At 36.1% G+C, this 22,160-nt stretch overlaps 1 protein-coding gene across 1 annotated transcript; it reads left to right on the top strand.

Moving 5' to 3' along the window:
- The first annotated feature begins 9,707 nt into the window (after positions 1-9,707).
- LOC149775147 (mitochondrial ubiquitin ligase activator of NFKB 1-like) lies at positions 9,708-20,935 on the top strand. The gene is made up of 3 exons (XM_089944475.1): positions 9,708-9,919; positions 11,589-11,791; positions 18,990-20,935. Exons 1-3 carry the CDS (start codon positions 9,806-9,808, stop codon positions 19,762-19,764), a joined length of 1,092 nt encoding a protein of 363 aa, XP_089800601.1. The 5' UTR covers positions 9,708-9,805; the 3' UTR covers positions 19,765-20,935.
- Positions 20,936-22,160: the final 1,225 nt, after the last annotated feature.

Here is a 22,160-nt window from a genome sequence, read left to right as displayed (position 1 = left end):
TATTCACTACTCATGACGGCGGACATCAAAGTGAAGAGGGTTTGGGTTAACACACAGACTTCTATGATCCCATTGGTGCCCTGGAATGATCCAGATGACTCATCGCCATGTCAGCCTCGACAGCTGACAGTGTCAAAGGCTTTTGTATGTTAGATGAATATTGTGCACAGGTTGGACTTCTATTCCTGGTATTTCATCTGGAGTTGGCGAACGCCATGCATGTGGTTTATTGTCCTTTCCTGAAGCCACACCGACTATCTGGTAGGGGCCCTTGAACTATTTGATGCTCACCACTATTCAGCAGAATTTGGCGAACGGTTTTGCAAGCTATTGACAATAAGGAGATGCCCAGATGGTTATTGCAGGATTGTATGCTATCTTTCTTCTTGTACTCCCATGGTATAGGTCCCAAAATCTACATTGATTGGAACAGTTCAGTGAGTTTCTGTGCCATGTGCTAGCCTCCGAACTGTAGACTTCTGTTGATATAGTATCTACTTCAGGTGCTTTGACATTTGACAGCACGTAGACTGCTTTCACAGTTTCAGCCAGCTCTTAAAAGCGTCATAGAAATTTTTCATATAATTACTTTCAGCGTATTACTAAATCTCATCTGCGTTATAGCTCAACCATGAGCCTTGCAGTTCTCAGAGTTTGTATTAAACAGTCCTCTTGATATTATAGAAGATTGTCCTCTTAAATGATACGAAGTACAATAACGTAAGGCCGTTGACGTTTTGTCACCATGTACCTCACCTGGATAAACTAATCCATCGTCCGCCATGTATTTAATTTACATAAAGCCATTCGTACGGCTCCCATGTACCTAATCTGCGAACAATTATTTTATGCAATTGATAACGAAGCATTCAGCGGCAACCATTAGCAGCATCTGAACCTGTCTCTATGGATTTAGTACGTACAATCGTGACGAAGAGTACACCAGAGTCATACGAACTTGATCCAATTCCAACGTCACTGCTGCTTGAGCGCTTAGATCCAGTATTGTTTTCACTAACTGATGTTATTAATGCCTCTCTCTCATCCAGAGAATTCTCATCATTTTTCAAAACCGCCATTGTAAAGCCTCTGCTGAAGAAACCAACACTTGACCATAACGATTTAAAGAACTACCGCCCAGGTTCCAATCTCCCATTCATATCTCAAAATATTAGAAAAGGTTGTTCTATCCCAACTTGTATCTCATCTAAATTCAAACAGTCTTTTTAGCACTGTACAATCTGCATATTGCCATTGCCACAGTACTGAAACTACTCTTCTAAAAGTAGTTAATGACATTCTCTCTGCTTTGGATAGCGGAAAGATTACAGTCCTCACTCTCCGTGATTTGTCTGCAGCATTTGACACAATAAACCATAGGATATTATATCACCGTCTCCAGCATGTATTTGGCATTCATGATACAGCCTTACTGTGGTTCAAGTCCTACTTGGTCAACATGACACAAATTGTATCTGCTCATGGAATACACTCCAGCCCAGTTAATCTATGTTGTGGTGTTCTACAGGGGTCTGTTCATGGACCTGTTCTCTTCATTCTATACACTCAGCCGCTCTCAAGTGTCATAGATCATCATCCAGTGTCTCACCAATTGTACGCTGACGACACCCAAATATAAAATCTAGCCAGCCAACTAAAGTTGATGCTACCATCGAAGGTGTAGATAGGTGCATTTCTGACGTGAAATCATGGATGACATGTAACAAGCTACAGATGAATGATGATAAAACTGAGGCCATTCTGATCACAACACAAAGACTTTCTCAGTCACATCCTTTACCTCAAACAATAAATATCAGTAACACCAACATTAATATTACACAGTCAGTACGAAACTTAGGTGTCACTCTGGACAGTGCTCTCACGTTGCACCAACATGTCATGAACATATGCAAGGTTGCCTATGTTGAGCTGAGACACATCAGCTCCATTCGCAAATATCTTTCAGTTGATGTCACTAAAACACTTGTATGTTCATTAGTACTTTCAAAACTGGACTATTGTAACTCAGTTATGTCTGGTTCATCTCAATATATACTTCAGAAACTTCAAAAAGTTCAAAACACAGCTGCTCGGATCATACTTAAGAGTACCACGATCAGAGCACACATCTCCGCTGCTCTGTACCCTACAATGACTATCTATTCGATCCAGAGTCAAACACAAAATGTGTACTGTGTGCTACGTTTCACAGACGGACTCCAGTCCAACATACCTATCCGACCTCACCCATGTGAACACATCAGCAAGATACTTACGCTCATCTTCTGACAATTGTATACTCATTATTCCTACTACGGAAACGAAGTCACATGGACAACGTCCCTTTGCACACCAGGGCTCAGTAACGTGGAATCAATTGACCCTGAACGTAGACACAAAGACACAGTAATCCCATTCAAGAGTGCTCTTAAAACTCACTTACTTCGACTGCGAGAACAAAGCTGCGTTTGTTTTCTGTAAGAATATCATTATATATGTTTTTTATGTTATAGGTGTTGTCTAATGTTGTAAAGCGCTTAGAGCTTCTAAAGATTAGGCGCTATACAAAGTCCTCTTTATTATTATTATTATTAGTAGTAGTAGTAGTAGTAGTAGTACCGTTAATTTTTGCAGGTCATTGTTGTTAGAACTTGTACAATCCTATTCCCCTTCACCTCCAATAGAAATAGAAATTTTTGAATAAATATTAAGTGAATATCTTGGGTTAAAAACTCTTGATGAACTTTTTATGTTATTCACTCGCAACCAAAATAAATTGTTATTTATGCTCAAACGAGTTGGCAATCTAAGGTGTATTAAGAGTTTGAAAGCAACAGACATTTTAGGTATGTCAGTTATTAACCTTTGATCTTCCGCAGTGTTGTGTGTAGATTTGCATGCTAGTAAATCTGAGTAATATAACTCTTTCTTAATTGACGATGACGAAGCATACAATAAAAAGGTTTGAAAAATGAATGTGCAGAGTGGAATTCGATCGTCGATCCTTTGTGAGGTAGGTCGACATATTTCCACTTGTCCAGAGTGGTTGGTACCTTAGAAAAGGATATTATTTTGCTTATTTATCTCAGACTATTGAAAAAAGAAAACTAGACTCTACACGTAAAATTAAATTTCTCGAGGGAAAACTGCTCATTCACAGACAATCCCTTGACTGTTTGCACACCATGTAATAAATATTATAATGCGAACCGTGAGGCAGATATCATGTCTAGTTCGCCTAAACGGAAATCGTGCACAATCCAATATGATGACCGTGCCATGTATATTTAGTGAACGTCATGTGAGCAAGAGACTTGAACCAGAGGGCTGTTGGCCCTAAATGATGTCTTAGGGGGTCCTAAATAAAAAATTATGCCAATATGGCATCCACATGAGATAAGTGTTATTACATTGCTGAGTTTCAGTAATCGGCTCTTAAAATGAAGATACGATTTTATCTTGAATTCGTGGAAGTTCTTTTCGGCCATTAAAGCATATGTCCCTTTTCGGCCATTAAAGCATATGTCCCTTTTCGGCCATTAAAGCATATGTCCCTTCGAGGGCCTTGGGTTAATACTGGTGTTTGTGTTCTTCATGTAAGTACTATCTTGCTCTTAATCCGCAATTCATCATACAGTTGCGTTTGATCCATTAAAATAGTGTAAAATGGCTAAAGTAGACACTGGTCAAGGCTTTGAGAATCTAACAACTCTAATAATAATTATCAATTGACAATGGACGATCCTTCGAGTAATACTGTACTCAATGAGGTATTTGAGACCCATAAAGAAACAGGTGGTAAGGACTCTTCAACCGCAAAAACAAACATGAATCTCGTATAAAAACATGTTTAGATAGATGAAGCACAGCATTTGTTAATTGAGCATGATTTGAACATTGGAAAGATTTATGTAACACTATGATTAAGCTCCTCGAGAAAGAGTGAACCAAATGCAAGGGCCCTGGGTAAACGAATGGTGTGAACTGCTTATCTTTAAAGAGCACTGATCTTTCACCTCTGTGCATGTGGGTTCGAGTCTTGGCTTGGACAATGTGGATAGGGGTCTATATGAGAAAGTTAGCCAGTAGCTTCCCGTGGGTAAGTGGTTCTTCGAGGCCTCATCCTCCATCAAATATACTGGCTGCAATTTATGACCTATCATGTGCTAAAATAGTGATAAACCCCCCAAAACACAAAAATCATAAACCGAATATATTAGCACCTAGCTCGATATCTACTCCAAAGAAGGGTGGGGTGAGATATTGTATTCATTTGGTTAATCAAAAGAAGGAAATATATGGCATTCATCATATTGTCACCACCCCATTTTTGCAACAACGTTAACCTACACTTAGGCAAACGATAAAGGTTCCTGAAGAAAGATAAATGCAAGTAATTAGCACAGGACAGCCACGCAAGAAAACTAAATATAAACTATTTTAAATCAATTAATTTGCAATGAAAATATCTCTCTGATCTGGTATGCGAACGTGAAAGAAAACATGACCGAGATCCATAGAGGGAAACATGAAAGAGCATGCTCATACAATTTTATTTTCAATAAAAAAGAAAGAGAGCACCAATACATTTTTTAATAAGTCAACATATTTAATAATAATAATAATAATAATAAGATGCCTCTCTAACACGAAAACGTTACTCTATAAAAAAGAAAGCGGACAATATTACATACAAACTTGTTTACGACGTTGTGAAGACAAACTTGACGTCAAATAATCTACGGCATTATCATTTGTCATTGATGCACATCACATTTTTGGGCTAAAGAAAAAAATATATAGCCATAATGTGCATGAAACCATCTTTCGAGTTTGTCATCATTAAAAATAGTCAGGATCAAAACATGTCACTAAATGTTCAAAGTGAAATCAAAAAATCTAAGGGAAATAAAAAAAACAACCTAGGTTGATGAAGAAAATACACAATATTGTCCACACACGATTGAATTTGATCATCACTTATACTATCAAACTCCCTGTTTTTATATACGATATAACACCTACTCTATGATTACTATCCAACATATACATTACTATCCAACATACACTTTTTATTATTATCTAACACAAATTTTACCATCCAAAACCCACTTTTTGAGCACTATCAAAGACACTCTTTTAAAAATATTATCTTTCACCCACGTTTTGATTACTATCCAACAGCTGCTTTATTATTACTATTCAATACCCCAAAACACTACCCTAAGCTCCTTTGTGATGTAAAAAAAATACCCCACACCTACCATCAAACAAAACGAGTATAATGTAAAAGCATGGGATGAAATCACACAAACATAATATCCAACCGAACACCTTTACAATCAAATTTTTATATAATATCCAACACTCACTTTTTATTACTATCCAAAGGCTTCTTTTGAGTACTATCAAACACGCCATTATTATTACTATTCAATGCACCATGCCCACTATCTAAAACGTATTGTGTAAGATCTAAAACACTCACACCTACTGTCATGAATCTGATCATTGTAATCTAAGATTATTGAAATGAGTTGATACACCATTTCTAATCTCAAAGCTATTGATTTCTCCAGAGAGGTTATGGATAGGAATCAAAATATTCCACAATGTGACCGTTGGGGAAGTAGACGGCTACCCAGCTGGTTCATGGTCAATGACTATCGTCTGTGCTGATGACATAGGCACGAATTTCTTTAGATTTCCATCACGTAATCTCACCTTTAGCACACACTACAGTATTCCAAATTAGCTGTGTACGAACTGTGCGTCAGAAGGTACTGAGGTTTTCCTAGGTATCAATTATGTTTCTTTTGTGTTTTCACGGGTAACGATAAAACATCAATTCACAAATGACGTTTTCCTCGAACAGTTCTGTCAAGTATGTCGATGAATCACGGGTAATCTCCGTACCATGTTGCAAGAGAACGTCGATGCGTTTGGTCACTAGAAAAGTCGGTGGAAGTAAGATATGATCACGGAAGTCTTTATACCACTTTCTCAAGCTTGTTTCTTCTAACACGAGAGTCTATGCCTCTTCCAAATACTCTTCCAACTTTTCTTCTTGATTATCATCAAACATTTTGTCGTTTAGTTTCTGACTATAATGATCAATTTTTCCCCAGTAGTAATTTGTTCTGGCGAAACTTGTAATTCTTCCAGGAAAGTCCTGAGCAAAACAGAAAAAGAAATATTGTTCTTGTTCTGGCCATTTTAATATCATCACCGTATTTTTATTTTATTGTTCTGGAACCAAACTATCTCCATAGGTTCTTTGCGTTCCATCTGTTCTAATTTATATGATCACTTTTTTCAAACTCTTGATTTCCAGAGTATTGTCAATGCGAACTGAAGTTCCACACGAAGGTGGCCCGATATTATACGTGGAAATGTCCTTCGCCTCTGTCATGGTTTGCAGTGAAATCAAATCCACAAAGTATATCCTCCTGCATAATCATCGTACTAAATACCGTGACCGCTGTTGTGTGCTTAACAGTCCTTCGGATTGAAACAGTTTTAAGTAAGATGTCAATCAATTTGTCTTAGCACAGTTAGGTTCAAAGTGTCTGGTACACAAATTCTGGCCATTTCGAGTGACTTCGATCTTGAACACGTTAAAGTCTTGGAACTCTAAAGGATTTTGATGGCTCCGCTGAAGGCCAGTGAGTAAACATTTGGATAGGTGTCCTTCGAAAACATTATCTTAAATATTGGATCAGAGTCCGGAAGCAATGGTGAAGGTTTTCACTTCCACTCGTCATATCAGATACATGTCTATCGCTCTGATAAGAGCCCACCTGATTTCGTTTCGCGCTTAAGATAAAACCTCCAAGCAGCTCACACAAAGTCTGGCTTCTACACTGATGGTTTTTCATTCATTATCATTGGCAATCCAATGGGACACGGCACTGCTTTGAATCAGTCTCAGTTCTACATCCACTCAGTTCAACAGATACTTGTCTTGAGACCATATCTCCAAATGCAAACGGTCTATCAGTCAGGTTTTCATACCACGGAGGCATCAAGATGCGTGTTCTTGGCTTTTTACGTCTCCGTACTTCGATATATTTTCCAGGTACACTCGGTAACGGTAAGTATCCATGGTGCTGCTGATCAATTTGTTATTCAAGTTCAGATACGCCTCACTGAATAATGAACTTGTTGACGAGGCCTACTCTAGCGTTGGTGCCTGGATTGTTGGTGTTGTTTGCTTTGAGAACATTAACTTTCAGGTAAAAAAGACTGATTTTCAGATCGATGTTATCTTCGGTATTCCCTTGATTTCAAGTTCGAAAAAGGCTAAGGTAGTCAAAGACAACACTGGAGGAAATTCTACCCATTTAGATTCTTGCCTCGTTATAATCGTTGGTAGCATGACAAACACATCGAGTGCTGTTCATTTTGTTCTTAATTCAGTTTGCAATCAAAAACATCCAGTACTCTGCCATTTGTTCTTGTTTTCCCATTCTTTTCTGAAACTGTCTATGAGGTTTGAATAAATTTCGATATATCTTTCTATTTGTCCTTGTTGTGGTGTTCAAGAGGCAATAATGCCTCTGCCAGAAGCCCGCAGTTATTATATATGGGTGTCTTGGCGTCCCAACAGGTCTAGTCCTGTTTTAATGAAAACATTTTTTCTTGCTTTCATCAAGGCTTTTTCTGACTTTGTTGGTCAATTAGGACGTTAATGTGAAATTCTTTACCTTGCATCAAAGCTGCATCTTTTGAAGCATGCAATCATTGATGTTGACATATCTCGTACGCCGTATCCTCGTACACAGGATACATCTGATTTTAGATAATCGTTTTCGAAAACGCAATGTCATCGTGACTTTTTCTTTCTATAATATAATAACCAATATCCTCCTTTTATACAAATATTGACATTTTCAAAAAACAATTTACTGGCAAGAAGATAATGAGAATGTGCAATATTCACGGTGAACGTGAAACGTGTTTTCTTCTTCAATGCATCAACTATGGTACAATCCTGTTTGAAAAGAATGACTGAGAAACAAAACAGTTGTGTTTCCTACTACGTTGTATTCGACGACATCAGAATACACACAACCATTAAATGCAGTACTTCGTTCATTTCTATAGTGAAGAGAGAGAGAGAGAGAGAGAGAGAGAGAGAGAGAGAGAGTGTGTACTTGTGGAGTCGATCGTTATTATGACTGTCTTTTGAATTGGTGATATGTTCGTGTTTCCACCTTGAATAGCCAACCAAACTGGGAAAATATCTGATAGCGTTTTGCCGTCACAAAAATACACTTTAAGGCGATTAGTGTTATCTCCAATACTTTGCCAAACTGATGGATGAAGTTCGTTTTCACTGCAGTAATTCTCAGCTGGGGATTTTCCAGTGATGAATTCGTTAAGTTAGAGGATCATTTTTGTCAAGTGATATTGGATTTTTGTGATAAATGATTTCTGTAAAATATAATTTCCAATGAGCTTATCGATCCAATTATATGGCTTTAGGTAATTTGGCCGTGAAAGAGCATAATGTGTTGTTTGGAAACACATGAATAAACTGTCACTTGGCAGTATTAAACAAAACTGATTCTTCATAGTTCGACGGCTCTGGTCTGCGAAGATGTACTCGTTGTCAAAGGAATTTTTCTTTTTTCATAAATGGTCCCAGAAGATGGCTGCAACTGTGATTGGATGATTTGCATTTTGACTTGCGTTGGCGAAACTGTCATTGTTATTGTTACTGTCACTGTCGGCATATTTCAAAGAAGGACTGGGAAGAAGAGAACCAGCTGCTACGTAAAGTAGTCAACCGTTGCTTATCTCACTGTTGCAGACTAAAATTTCAAATGGCTGCTATAACTATACAATGTATCACAAAGATCTGCCAGAAAAATACAATTTGGTTTTAGGGAAACGTACTCGATGCTATCATCATTTACATTGATAAAACAAAATTATAAATTGTCTCGGTTTGGCTTTTTTGACCTTTATTTTCGTTTTCGTAGACAGCTTTATTTTCGCGAATGGACTCTTCTAAAAAAAGTGGTATGTTCACACACACACACACACACACACACCTGCAACTGGGCGGATATAATTTCCAACGAACTTTCACTTCTTGAAGCAGACGTTTTCCCACTTAACGTGTTCTACGATCGAGAATGCCTTCGATATCGTACAAGTCGTCTCATTTCTTAGTTACTTTTTGTGACTGAAGCATAAAAAACGTTTATTTTAACACTTCTCTATTCATATCTTCCAATTTATAACTTTGTTTAACCAATGTAAATGATGAAAGCATCGCTAACGGAACTGAATGATGATAACATCCATAACGGAACTAAGGGTACTGCAAAAACATGCTCAAGGGGTGCTTTTTTAGGGTCTGCATTGATTAAGAAGCTATGCAGTGGCTTGCAAACTTGAAACGGCGTATCACTAAGATAAATCAAAGGTTCTGTTAACAAGCATGTTCTTTAAAGTTAGTAACCTCCCGTTTGTTTGTGACGTGCAGCAAACAACCGCAATTTGTGCGAGGCAATGAATGTACACATCCGCAAAAATGACATATAGATAGCGGGGACCATTTTCCTTCTAATCATTCGATTAAACGACAGCCTTAGATGCGAAATAGACGTACCTCTCACCCCGAAAGGTGCCTCTATGAAATAACGGAGGAACTATTAAGGAACAAAACATTGATCGGACGGGATCATTTTATAATCATATCTGTAGATGTTGCCTGACAACCAGTCTACAATTCTTAGTCGGTGGAAGGGGATTTGACCTCTTGGGTGATTTCTCAGACAGTGATTTTAAAATGGTCGACGGAAGGGATATACTAACTTATATTGGCCTGGGTTTTGATACTTTGCTGCTGGTAGGATTTTATAGGTGGTACAGGACATCAGACAGACATGCTCGAGAGGTCAAGGTATTAGAATCGAAAATGAAAATAGGATCCCATGTCACAAGAATATTTCCGTTTGCACCGATCTTATCCTATGCTTTCGTTGCATTTGACACGTATTGACTTTAATGTTCTGCTAAGAATGATGATTGAGTGATATTTAAATTATAGGCCGCAGAGTTGAAGAAAGTTTTGAGATTGTCCAGATGATGAAATTCGGTTACAAAACGAGTTATCTCCCTGTCTTTCCCCTTTATAGCAAAAGTTATTGAATTTTAGTCCCAGACTGTCAGTACATATTACACAGCTTTGATGTAATTTAATCTGTCATAATTTTTATGTACTAGAAAACTTGTGTCAGGTCAAAATTCCAGGGTCGGTGTTAATAATTAAACTGAAAGGCTTTCATAATTGACCATAGTCCAACATATTGAGCAGGGGTCATCCTACATTGTAAGACATAGCACATGTTGTTTTTGTTTTAGAGCTACCTTACGCCCAAAACCTAAGTATCAGCATCGAGGTCTTACATGTAGGACTAGGGTCACGCTACCAGACGAAGTTGGTGACTAAGTCGCCTGGAAAATGTTAACTTTGCCCACTTCTATTAGCGAAAACGACTTTGCCCAGTGAATTTTTGGATGTACAGTGACTGACTGTAGTTTGTAACGTTTGAGATGCTCCCTTGCTGTAGTCAGTAAGTTCTGAAAGTGTTGTGTTGTAGCCCAAGGTGAAATGTATTTATGCGGTGTTGATACCAATTACACCGATGAACAAACTCTTGCACATTCACAGATGTATTTTTAAGAGTGCATTGTTCCCTGGCCCAAGAATTGGATTGCATTCCAGAGCAATATAGTTTTTCTGTATTTTTAAGTAGATCCCATTTAAGATGCAGATGGATTGAAAAATATTACTGTACTATATCTATACAACCAAAACAATGAAATAATATGCTGGAAGCAGTTTCCTTGATTAAATAAATATGTAAATGGATGAAGATATTTATATGTAGCAATTAGACATAAAATACTAAATCAAGTAAAAGCTTTTCTTCTAGTCATCATTTTGGAAACATGGTACTATGTAATGAGAAGGGAACCACAACAAAATTGAATTGTTACAAACTTGTACTTTCTACAATACTAGTGAACATTGTAATACTTGTTAGTATTACAAAAACACACCAAGTGGGTTTGTATTTTGTGGAAAAACAAAGATCATTTTAATGAAAATATATAATTATTCACAATATATGATGAGAAGCCAAATCATTCTTATATACAATTCTGACGGCTTAGTAAACAATCATACTTTAATTTTGCATGCCATTTCAATCAGATAAATACTACAGTTGGTCTTCAGAATTGTGCATTTAATACTGCTATTTGTCAACATGCTGAATTTAAAATAAAGTATTGACAATTTTTTTCCCACATTGTCGACTATTGATTCATCTCTTTTCATCCCCATATTTTATATTTTATATTTGATCTTCCTTTTCTCATGGCAGGTAGGAAATTGAGGGTAATGAGGTTTGTGGTTTTATAGGACAGGTTTTTTGTTTTTTTCATTTATAAAAGATTTTTAATCTCTGTATTGTTAGAGTCTCAGGAATTGAACAAGGTTCATGATCAGATATAGACATGTCATTGAGACAGTGTCTCTTAATGCACTATTTTACTATTTATAGGAAGCAGTGACAGTGATAGTCGATGATTCAATCGTTAAACAATTGAAAGAAACAGAAGGGAACTGCATGCCATATGTTTGTGTTGAAGGGGAGGTAAATCCTGTTGGACAGCCACTGAAGAGCCAGTTTAAGGATGGAACCACAGGAGTCTTACAAAAGATAAGCCTGGTGGAACACAAGTCCCAAAGGACTCAGGGGATCTGGTATGTTATTATGTAAACTAAACCATCATGACTAACTGTTAATGCCAAATATTTTATGACTGGGCATCAACTTTACACCTGTCCACTTTTTTTGCCCTTGGTGTGTTCTCCCACCTACCATGTGTCATTTGAACCACTGCAGAGTTCTGCACAGGATTTTAAAAGTTGCAGTCCAGGATTGCTTCTTTAAAAAAAAAGTTGCAGTCCCCACACTAAAAATTACAGGCCCATTAATGATACTACTTTTTCCCTTGTGATAATTTAGAACATTATGAATATGAATGCATGTCACCAGACTGATAATACTCATTCAGTTTGAAATATTTAGCATCATAATAAAGGTTTGAAAAAGTAAGGTAGTTGATAACTGATGATTGTTAGTGATGTTCCAACTATAACAATTCACATTGCCTTGACTTTGCCAATTTTGAATTTTATGTTCAATCAAGGAGAAGATTACATGTTCTTCTCTACATTAATTTATTTAGTTGGATTCCATTTAAATCAGTTTTTGATGACACCGGAAGATGAAACAAAAAACTCAACAATATTCCATTCACTTTTTTTTTCATTTATCTTTAAGCAGCACAGTATATTACATTAAATAAATTTTTCCACATTAGATTTAGGGTCAAAAACGTTAAGTTCTGGAAATTTCTTCATCAATTTCATCATAGTTTATTGTTTGAAACATCTGCAACCCTTTGGATTGATGCACTTGTTTTAAGCTCCATTCCTTGGATTACCATTGCATCATTCCTTGCATGACACCATGTGCATAAAGATAATAATGTTCCATTGTTTTCTGTACCCTGTTGTAATATTCATTCCACAAATCTATCGATCTCTTTGGTGTTGTGTTTTCTTTATCAAAACTAAATGCATCTACCATTATCTCTCATCTACCATTATCTGTCAATTAGACTTTTGAGAATCATGCTCATCTGCAGTCTTGACACCAAAGAAATTATTTAAAATTATTGGAATACTACAGATGATAATCACTTGAAAACAAAACTATGTGTACATGAAAATGTTAAAAACCTGAATTATAACATTTTGTATTCCTCCAAAATGGTGAAATAAATCCATAATCTTGATACTGTTTTTCTAAGTATGGTCTACAATAACATGCAAGTGTTCTAAACATCACATAATGAAAAAATATGGATTAAAGCTGTTGAGTGTCGAAGAGAGGTGTCAAAGTGTGTGTAATTAGTCTTTTGATAAAAATGATCAATAGGTAGTGAAGTGTCCTTATCTACTTGTCAGTTAAGATCTAACCTATGCATCATCATCTAATCCCATTAAAATCACTTGTACTTTGTTTGATAGCTAGTAGACTGCATGATTGATATTCACTGTGTAGAAATGGGTTTCAAAAAAAGAGAATTTTATGGACAATAGAAGCTTGCATACTGAGGAGTCACCTTTTTGAATTTTCTTGGTTAGTCCCATATTCTTCTGATATTGATCAGTGAAATCAAATTTAGATTCTGCTGAAGACAGGTTCACAGCCAATCAAGTTTCCAACAATTTTATTATTTCTGCATGTTCAGGTGGTACATTCTATATAATTGTGGCATACAACTATGCACTTGCAATTTCTGACTATTCCTTCAGGTCAGTGTGCAGTCGATATTTCATCACAATCTGAATGTAAAGATAAGTATTCAGAGGCCTTGGAGTAATTTCATTTTCTGTATGCTGCTGAAATCCTCGTGCTACTCAGTTAAAGTTGAAAATGGAAACAAAGTAAGAGAGGCATTGATCTTTTTCTTATATCAATCAGTAAAACCAGTAGCTTCAAGACTGTAATATGCTCATGTGATAGTACTATGAATGTATCCCAGTTACAGAAAGCAATCACTCCATAGCTACCAGCTCTTTGAACTAATGGATTCAAGTATAATGTAATGAACTCATTTCCTTTAGAGTGAAAAAATATTGTATCAGGGTCATTTATAATTTATCAGTGTGGTTCAAGAAATTTAAAATAAAAATGCAGCATTTCATTGGTTGGCTCAAGGTTTCTTTCAGGCAAATTAGACATGTTTCTTGGACAGGCCTAATCGACAACCTGCATATACGAGGGACCCAATCTAAATTTAGAGAGGCCTCATGTTTTAGGCTGTCAGGCTTTTTTTATAGGTCTTCCACACGTTGGCACATTTGCAAGCAATGATTTGATGATTTGTCAATTGGTCCCGGTTAGTACATGGGCAGATGCTGAAACAGGTGTATAATAAACATCCTAACTGCATTATATAATTCCAGATAAGTGAAATACCTAATTGCATGGCAAGGGGTTATCAATCAGGTTGTGTGACTTACTGTGGATTGAATGAAAAATTTACCACTATCTGTTTTGAGACTGTTTTTATCTACATTTTCTTTGTTATCTATTTGATTGAGCAAGTTGTAAATTTGCGTTTGATTTTATAATCTCCAGTGAGTTGTTTCTGTCATAAAAATGAAACTTGTTGGCGTTAGGCCTACATGACTTGAGTGCTTGTAATCAACCAGTCTTCACTTGTGAAATTCAGTTAAATAGTGGCATATATTCCCAATTATTTACATGCTCATTGCTTGATGTTGCTGATCAGTTATCATTTTTCGTATCCAAAGCAGTTATAAGTCATCTTTTTTTGCACAGGTTCACAATCAGTCCTGCTAATGATATGTGACAGCCAGGTTTACACACATATTTAATCTGAGATTTAAAGTATATAAAAAATAATACTCCATTTTTGGGAAGTGTCTTGTTGTTCATCAGCTTCCTAGTAATCAGCCACCCCAGACCAGAAACTTGCACCTATTTTATATTTATCTGTCTTTACATCATTATATTTCACTTTATCTTTGATCTTTTAATCCAACATTATCAATCAAGTGTTAAAATTGTCAGTGTGCTGTTAACTTCCCACATGAGTTTTTGTTTAGCCATTATCCCACAGATAATGTAGTATGCAACAACAATTATAATTAGTTCAATTAATGATATGCCATATTCCTTCATCAAAAGTTGGCTAATATAAATCAGTGTTTCCCTTTACGCACATTTGTGCATCAGGGATGCATGCTGGAGAAAATTGACGTACACATTTTGTTGCCATGCGGGTTTATTTATGCAAAGGATTCACATAATGCGATCAGGATTTATTTAATATCAAATGTATTGGATGAGGGGTGGCGTCGTGTATACTTCAAGCATAGGCATTGACTGGTTCCCCACTTTGTTTACTCCCTGTGTTGCGTTCCTCTATTAGTATAGCGGAGTGCAACGCAGGGAACGTATGAAATAAGGAACCAAACTAGCATAGGCAATGTTATGACGTAGTAGCTTCTCTTAATCTCGCAAGGTCTCATGCGATTTCCATCGAGGCCAGAAAGATGTCATCTTGATGTTTAACCTGAATGCTTGTTGCACAATAAATTGATCACCAGATTAAAACATCGTGCACTAAAAATCAATAGCGAACAAAGTGAAAGAAGCAGAACACAAAAGAGAAACTGTGGATCTAACTTTAATGAAAAATGGAGAAAATAATTCCCTTGACTGGAATACTGCACATCGATTATGATTAATACCAGTGTGACTTCTGATCGCGTGATTGCGAAGACTGCAAAAGTGAATAATCCTTTCGTGGCATGGTTTTAGACATTTAAAAACCTGCCCTCGTTCTCCACAAGATATCTGGAGAACACTTTATAATCTAAAACATTCTTTCACAACAAGGAAATCAGTAAACTTGCAGAGACAGATGCGTTTATTTGGATTACACAGTCAGGGGGTCATTGCAGATTTTGTTGGTTTTTAACTTTGCTGCAATAAAAGAAAGATCTTTGATTTTTTAATAAATTTGTTCTAGGAAATTTATGAGTCAGATGAAAATTTGTCAGTACATTTTTGACCCCCACATTTTTTATTTGACCCCCAGTTCTGACACCAAGGTTTGTTTTTTTACCCTCAGTTTTACACCCCTGCTGGTTACACTGAATAAACAACTCTCTCATTCTCCACAATGAGTGCCCATTTTTTCAGTAGACAAATAGGAAAGCATAACTTGTATATAATAAATCCAGGAATTTAAGTGTAGCTCACATGTTATAAACTTCATATTGTCACAGAAATAACTTGGTTTTGCCTTAGAACTATTTGACTATTTCTCATTGTACATGCTCACTTTCCTATGGATTTAAGTAAGATCAATTTCTAAAACCGACACTGGTCATTTTGGATCATGTCAAGGAGTGTACGCTCTCCATTGTTCTCCAGCCATAGGGGTAAGTGTTAAATTTACATTTCATTTGATATGCGAAGCTTGTTCGGTTTATAATGTCTTATTGCTTAATAATGCATTTATTACAACGCAGATTTGAACTTTGAATTACAAGTCACTATTAGAGGTTAAATTATTATCATATATCTAGAGATTTTACAGAAACTATTATTATGACCAATTTGGTTTTATTGTAGCTGATTGTGTCTGTTGCTGTGATTGTGTCTGTTGCTGTGATTGTGACTGTCACTGTGATTGTGACTGTCACTGTGATAGTGACTGTGAATATGACTAGAGCTGTCTGAAGCTGTCTGAAGTTGTTCAGAGCTGTCTAGAGTTTCCAGAGTATTTAAGGCTGCATGCTGTCGATATGTATGTATGTATGTTCATATGTCTGTGCCACAGATGTAGATGTAGCAAATTAAAAAGGGTGCTGTATGCTGTCTGTACGTGTGTATATGTATGACTGTACATGTGGTGGATCCATAAAAGGGTGCGAGCAGCCGATAAAGTGTGGGCCAACCCAAGGAATCGTGCGACTGTACAAGGGGTCTAGAAGCATACGTTTGGTTCAGTTGTTGTTCCAATTGCATTTTTATGTTCATAAGATTATTTTGAATCTTGGTTGTGTTCATAAGATTATTTTGAATCTTAATAGAGTTCATATTCAAGATTATGTGAATCTCTCTTGTAGTGTAAAATACTGTTTGAAGCATATCTGCAGTCCATGAGGTTTCTTGGATCTGTACTTCATATTGATTTAATATTTTTGGTTTATTTTCAATGTGTGAATGTTGTGTAGAGTGATTTGGGTCAGTCGTATGTTGAGAGCATGAGAGAATCATTATATTTTTACATCATATATTTTTTCTTTATTAATTCATTTCATAAATTTTATTCATTTAGTCCAAAAACCCACTTGGTTTCTATTCTTTGACACATATATAACTCACAGCCCATTAGAAAACACCAATAATACATACTTGTAAAAAAATGGTAGTCTTCTGTTATGTATATTTAATTTAATTGTTTGTCTATTTAAATTTCTTTTTTATTCTGTTACATGCTATTGTAATGTAACATTGATTACTGGACTTGACCTTGTCCAGAACTGAGTTTAGTTCTGTTTGACGTGATTGACTTTTTTTTACTTCATTGATGTAAACAACTAATAATAGCTTCAGGAAACATTGTGACTAGTTGCTTACCTTATTCCAAAATCAGAGACAGTTTTGGTAAACAACTTTTTTTTTAAATGTATCTCAGAGTAAGAATCACTAAGTTGAATTAAGGTCATACCTGGACTACATGATATTTTATCATGTGCCAGTTGGTAACAAACTTCTATTTTCTCCAGAAGAATGAACTTTTGACCCTCATCCAGGAATCTGTTTTGCATCTTGATTAGTCTTATAACTGATATTTTTGATAAAGGTTTGTCAGTTGTGCTGTAACACCTAGCACTTTAAATTGTATTATGTTGTGACCATTTTGGGCTGAATTTTATTTTCTTCAGATTGTTGAATTCAAGTGATTATTTTCTCTGTAAATACAAATGTGCTCTGACAAAATTCTTGGATAAAGACATGCATGTGAATTTATACTGAATTCAAATCTGGAATAATATTTTCTGTGATTCAACAAGAGACTATAAACACGTTTGCACTTTGTAGAATATTAAAGACATCATTGCCTTCAAATTTTGATTTCATTGAGACTCAAACTCAGTTTCATTCAGGACCTTTATTTACTAGGACATCTGTTTTTTAATTCTTTGATTATTTTTGGATTTAATTCACAATACCGAGAGTTCTTTTTTCTCATTTTTCACTTTGTATTCTAGGGAAATAATTATTTGTTAAATTTTGCAAAGCTTGTTGTTTTCACTCTTTTCTGTTATTTCAAGAGGTTAGACTCGTAACACTTCATTTTGATCTATATCCGATTATCACTTAAGAATTCACAACAGTTCAGACCGGGATTACTACTAACAGAAAATATGAGTGTTCCAAAGGATTTAATGAGTGAAAAAGAAGAGGAATTTTCCTTACCGTCCACATACAGAGGTCACTCCAAATAAATATATTAACTACTAGTGAGCAGCCAATAATCCAACACTGTGTCGTCCAAAAGATCCATTATAAGATAGGGCCATGTTAGGTTGATCTCGGCTACCAGAAATGTTTCTTAAAAAATTGCAGAGTTTACACAGCATACAGTACTCAAGCCAGATGTCAGAATAAGCAGGATTCTGTTATAACAATGCCCTGCTAATATGGTTTGTCAATATGAAAAAAGAATATATTTATCTAACAATAGATAATAAATTCCAGTGCATTTTTATCTCATTTGTGGCTTTCTTTCATGATGCTTCTGAATGACTTCACTCCAAACCCAAGGTTGTACAGTATATACAAGTTTAAACATTAAATAATGTTGGGGAAAAAAATAGGCATATGGTATATTTTGTTGCAAGTAAGGAATAAAAATCACAGTTCGCAACATTGGCAAAGTCAGGCGTGATCCCTGAACTTTTTACATGTTATTTTTCATACTTTTAAGAAGAAAAAAAACTTTTTTTGAGTATGAAACGAAGTACATGTATTTAAAATTGCAAGAGCTATGCAATGATCATCTTATGTTAGAATTTGAAAGAATTGATACATGATCTCATCACCGAAAATGATACTAAACTTTTTACATGTTACTTTTGTGTATGAGAAAAGTACTTGTATAAGAAATTTGGCAGCCACACCACAACCATGTTATATCAGAATTTGTGTTATAACAGAGTGTGCTATAGCAGGGTTATGCTGTGTGCATTACCATGTATTTGTCCAGCTTGGCATCTCTATGTACTATATTTCCTTGCATTTTTCATAATCCAAATTGACAGTTTTTTGTTTGTCTTGCAGGTCAGATGTAAAGAATGTAATTCGTGAAAAAGTGGAACAGGTACCATTTGTTCTAAAGCAGCCAGATGTGGTTTCAAAATATGGTTTATCTTATCGGAAATCTACAGATGGCAATAAAGTTCATGTTATGGAGCCCGCACAGGCAGAATTCATCATGAACGACCTGACAACCACCTATGACCACTTAGAAATAAACAAATCAAGCCCACTTGAACGTGGGATTGACAGAATTTTTGGGGATGTCACCAAGGGTTACCATGAGCAAGAGCAGATGCTTCTCACTGATACGATGCTGTTGGGTATAGGAAGTCTAGTCTACGAAGACGGAAAAGTAAAACTTAAACCACCCCTATCAGGCTCAGCTTATATTCTTACTAAGTTGTCTAAATCAGAGGTTGTTAAAAGTTATCAATCCAGTGCATTTTGGGCAAAGATTTTTCTTTCTGTCACAGTCATTATTGGTGGGGGTTTGCTTGTTTACATCGTTTGGAAGAAGTTCTCGATATTACAGGAGAAGAGACGACAGCAAGTTATGAGTGATGAGATTAGAGAAGCTCGGCTGAGAAGGTTAACAGAACAGAGAAATGAAACTAGTTCCAGTGATGGCTCTGCTAATCCATGCGTTGTATGCCTGACAAATCAGAGAGAAATTCTTATCCGTCCCTGTAGACATTTATGTTTATGTAGTAACTGTTTTATAGTTCTACCCTCACCTCGGAAATGTCCTGTTTGTCGGCAGGATATTGAAGACTATGATTCGGTTTATACTCCCTAACATCATAGCCATTTTGAAGGTCTTTCTGGATGGTATTACTTATAAAACTTGTACTTTAAATAAAACCAAATTTATTTAGAGAACAGAGTTAGGGTGCAAAGAATCTATGTTCTGGGCAAACAATTTTGTGATATTTGTCAAAACTTTATGTAAGATAGGAAGGAGAAACAGATTTTCATGCAGTTTTGTGTGTGTTTGTGGATTCTTTTTATGTTTCTTTAGCAACTTCAGTCATATCGCTATGATGTCTGTATTGTGGCAGTTTATAATGATGTCTAGTACTTGAGCATGATGCCGCAGACATATAGTATCATGTCCCGCTCAGTCACATTATCCAGACACCAGGCTGACCAGTCCTAATACTAATTTCTTAATGCTGAGCACCAAGTGAGGCAGCTGCTAGTACCATTTTTAAGTCCATGGTATGACTCTGCCGGGGTCCAGACCCATGACCTCTGGCATCCATGAGGGATGCACTAACTGCTTAAGCCATTGGAGCAGTATACGGTTTTGTAAAATAAAAAACTTTAATCTTGGTTCAAGGCATTCAATCAAATCTTGTTCCAAAGCTTCATGTGGAACAATTTCCTTTTATTCCATTGATCCAAGGCTTCATGTGTAACAATTTCCTTTTATTCCATTGATCTAAGGCTTCATGTGGAACAATTTCCTTTTATTCCATTGATCCAAGGCTTCATGTGTAACAATTTCCTTTTATTCCATTGATCTAAGGCTTCATGTGGAACAATTTCCTTTTATTCCATTGATCCAAGGCTTCATGTGGAACAATTTCCTTTTATTCCATTGATCCAAGGCTTCATGTGGAACAATTTCATTTTATTCCATTGATCTAAGGCTTCCAGTGGAATCATTTGCATTTATTCCATTGATCCAAGGCTTCCAGATGTTGAATATCATTGTGTATGTCTTTTATAATATAAAGGAGTTAATTTTTCAGAGCTTAATAAAGGATGTACTTTGTGAATTTGCACACACACACATGACATTTCTGAAGTGAGGTTTTTTTTCTTGTTCACTGTTAAGCTAAACAAGGCAAAATGACAAGTCTTCCTGATGTACATTACTGGACATTGAATATTGTATTCATTTTACACTTGAACTTTAGATGAATTTAGCACTTTCAGCAATAATAAACTGTAATTGGATTTCAGTTTACTTTTGTTTATCTTGTAACCATATTGTGATGACTGGTCACAAATTAAGGAGCAATAGAAAATGCAAAATCAACAAGTTTTGTGAAACTTAACAAACAATTTAATTATCAAAGTTATAAATGAACATGTGAGAGGAGCTTAGAGTTTTATGACTAGTCCTAACACTAACCTCTTAATTCTGAGCGCCAAGCAAGGCAGCTGTTAGTAACATTTTTGTAAGTCTTTGGTATGACTCGGCCAGGGATCAAACCCTAGACCTTCTGTATCTGAGGTGGATGCTCTAACCACTAGGCCATCAGAGTGGTCATTGAATTAGTAAACTATCCAGATGCATAACCATATTTGCAATCCACCTCCCTTTTTTATTTGATGTTTCTTCTCATTTTTACCGCTCCAGTGGCCTAGTAGTTAGAGCATCCACCTCTGATGTGGGAGGTCCGATCCCTGGCTGAGTCATAACAAAGACTTATAAAAATTGTACTAACAGCTTCCTCGCTTGGTGCTCAGCATTAAGAGGTTAGTGTTGGGACTGGTTGGCCTGGTGTCATGATAATGTGACTGGGTGAGACATCACTATAAACTGCCACACTGCAGACATCATAGCGATATGACTGATTTTTTTTAAAGCTACGTTAAAATTCTGAATCACACACACACACACACATATACTCATCTCATTTTATACATTTTTCCAGTTTCTAAATATTAAATTATAGGTGGGTGTATGTTTTAAATTAGGATCTATGCTGTTCATTTGATTTGAAATCCTGCCTATAAAAAATCTTGCTGACTCGGATCTGCTGTTGCAGCTGATCTGGGTCTACACTGGGTGTCCATTGGACAGCTTTATACACAGATTTTAACGTCAAAATTGGAAATATTTGACAAAAGCTATAATAAATTAAATAACAGTGTCATTTATTCGCCTTGACAAGCCTGTGGAACCTTGTAGCAAAAGAAATCCATACACCCAGCCCCAAATTTGCACATTTATTTTTTATGTCTGAAGGTTATTTTTGACATAAAGCAGTGCTCACAGTGCAGTTGTATGCCCTGTCAATGTGTAGTAATTTTATAAAATTGTTTACTGAAGAACTTAATGCAGTATAGTTACCATCTAGTCAATTATTCAGATGATCGCCTTGAATGCAACATGTTCACTGGGGTTGGTGACCAGCATTGCTTCCTGGCCATCTCTTGGTATTTCACTGTATAGATACT

The sequence above is a fragment of the Sinohyriopsis cumingii genome, chromosome 19 (genome assembly GCF_028554795.1).
Source record: "Sinohyriopsis cumingii isolate HCF-2022 chromosome 19, ASM2855479v2, whole genome shotgun sequence".
In the NCBI taxonomy this organism is placed as follows: Eukaryota; Metazoa; Mollusca; class Bivalvia; order Unionida; family Unionidae; genus Sinohyriopsis; species Sinohyriopsis cumingii.
Note: the sequence above shows the minus strand (reverse complement) of the source record. Positions and strands in the feature narration are given on the sequence as shown.

Excerpts from the sequence above, each read along its gene's own strand:
- LOC149775147 (XM_089944475.1), top strand. The coding sequence starts at position 9,806 with ATGGTCGACGGAAGGGATATACTAACTTATATTGGCCTGGGTTTTGAT. Across the intron at positions 9,920-11,588 it reads GACATGCTCGAGAGGTCAAG|GAAGCAGTGACAGTGATAGT; the intron begins GTATTAGAATCG and ends TACTATTTATAG. Across the intron at positions 11,792-18,989 it reads CAAAGGACTCAGGGGATCTG|GTCAGATGTAAAGAATGTAA; the intron begins GTATGTTATTAT and ends TTTGTCTTGCAG.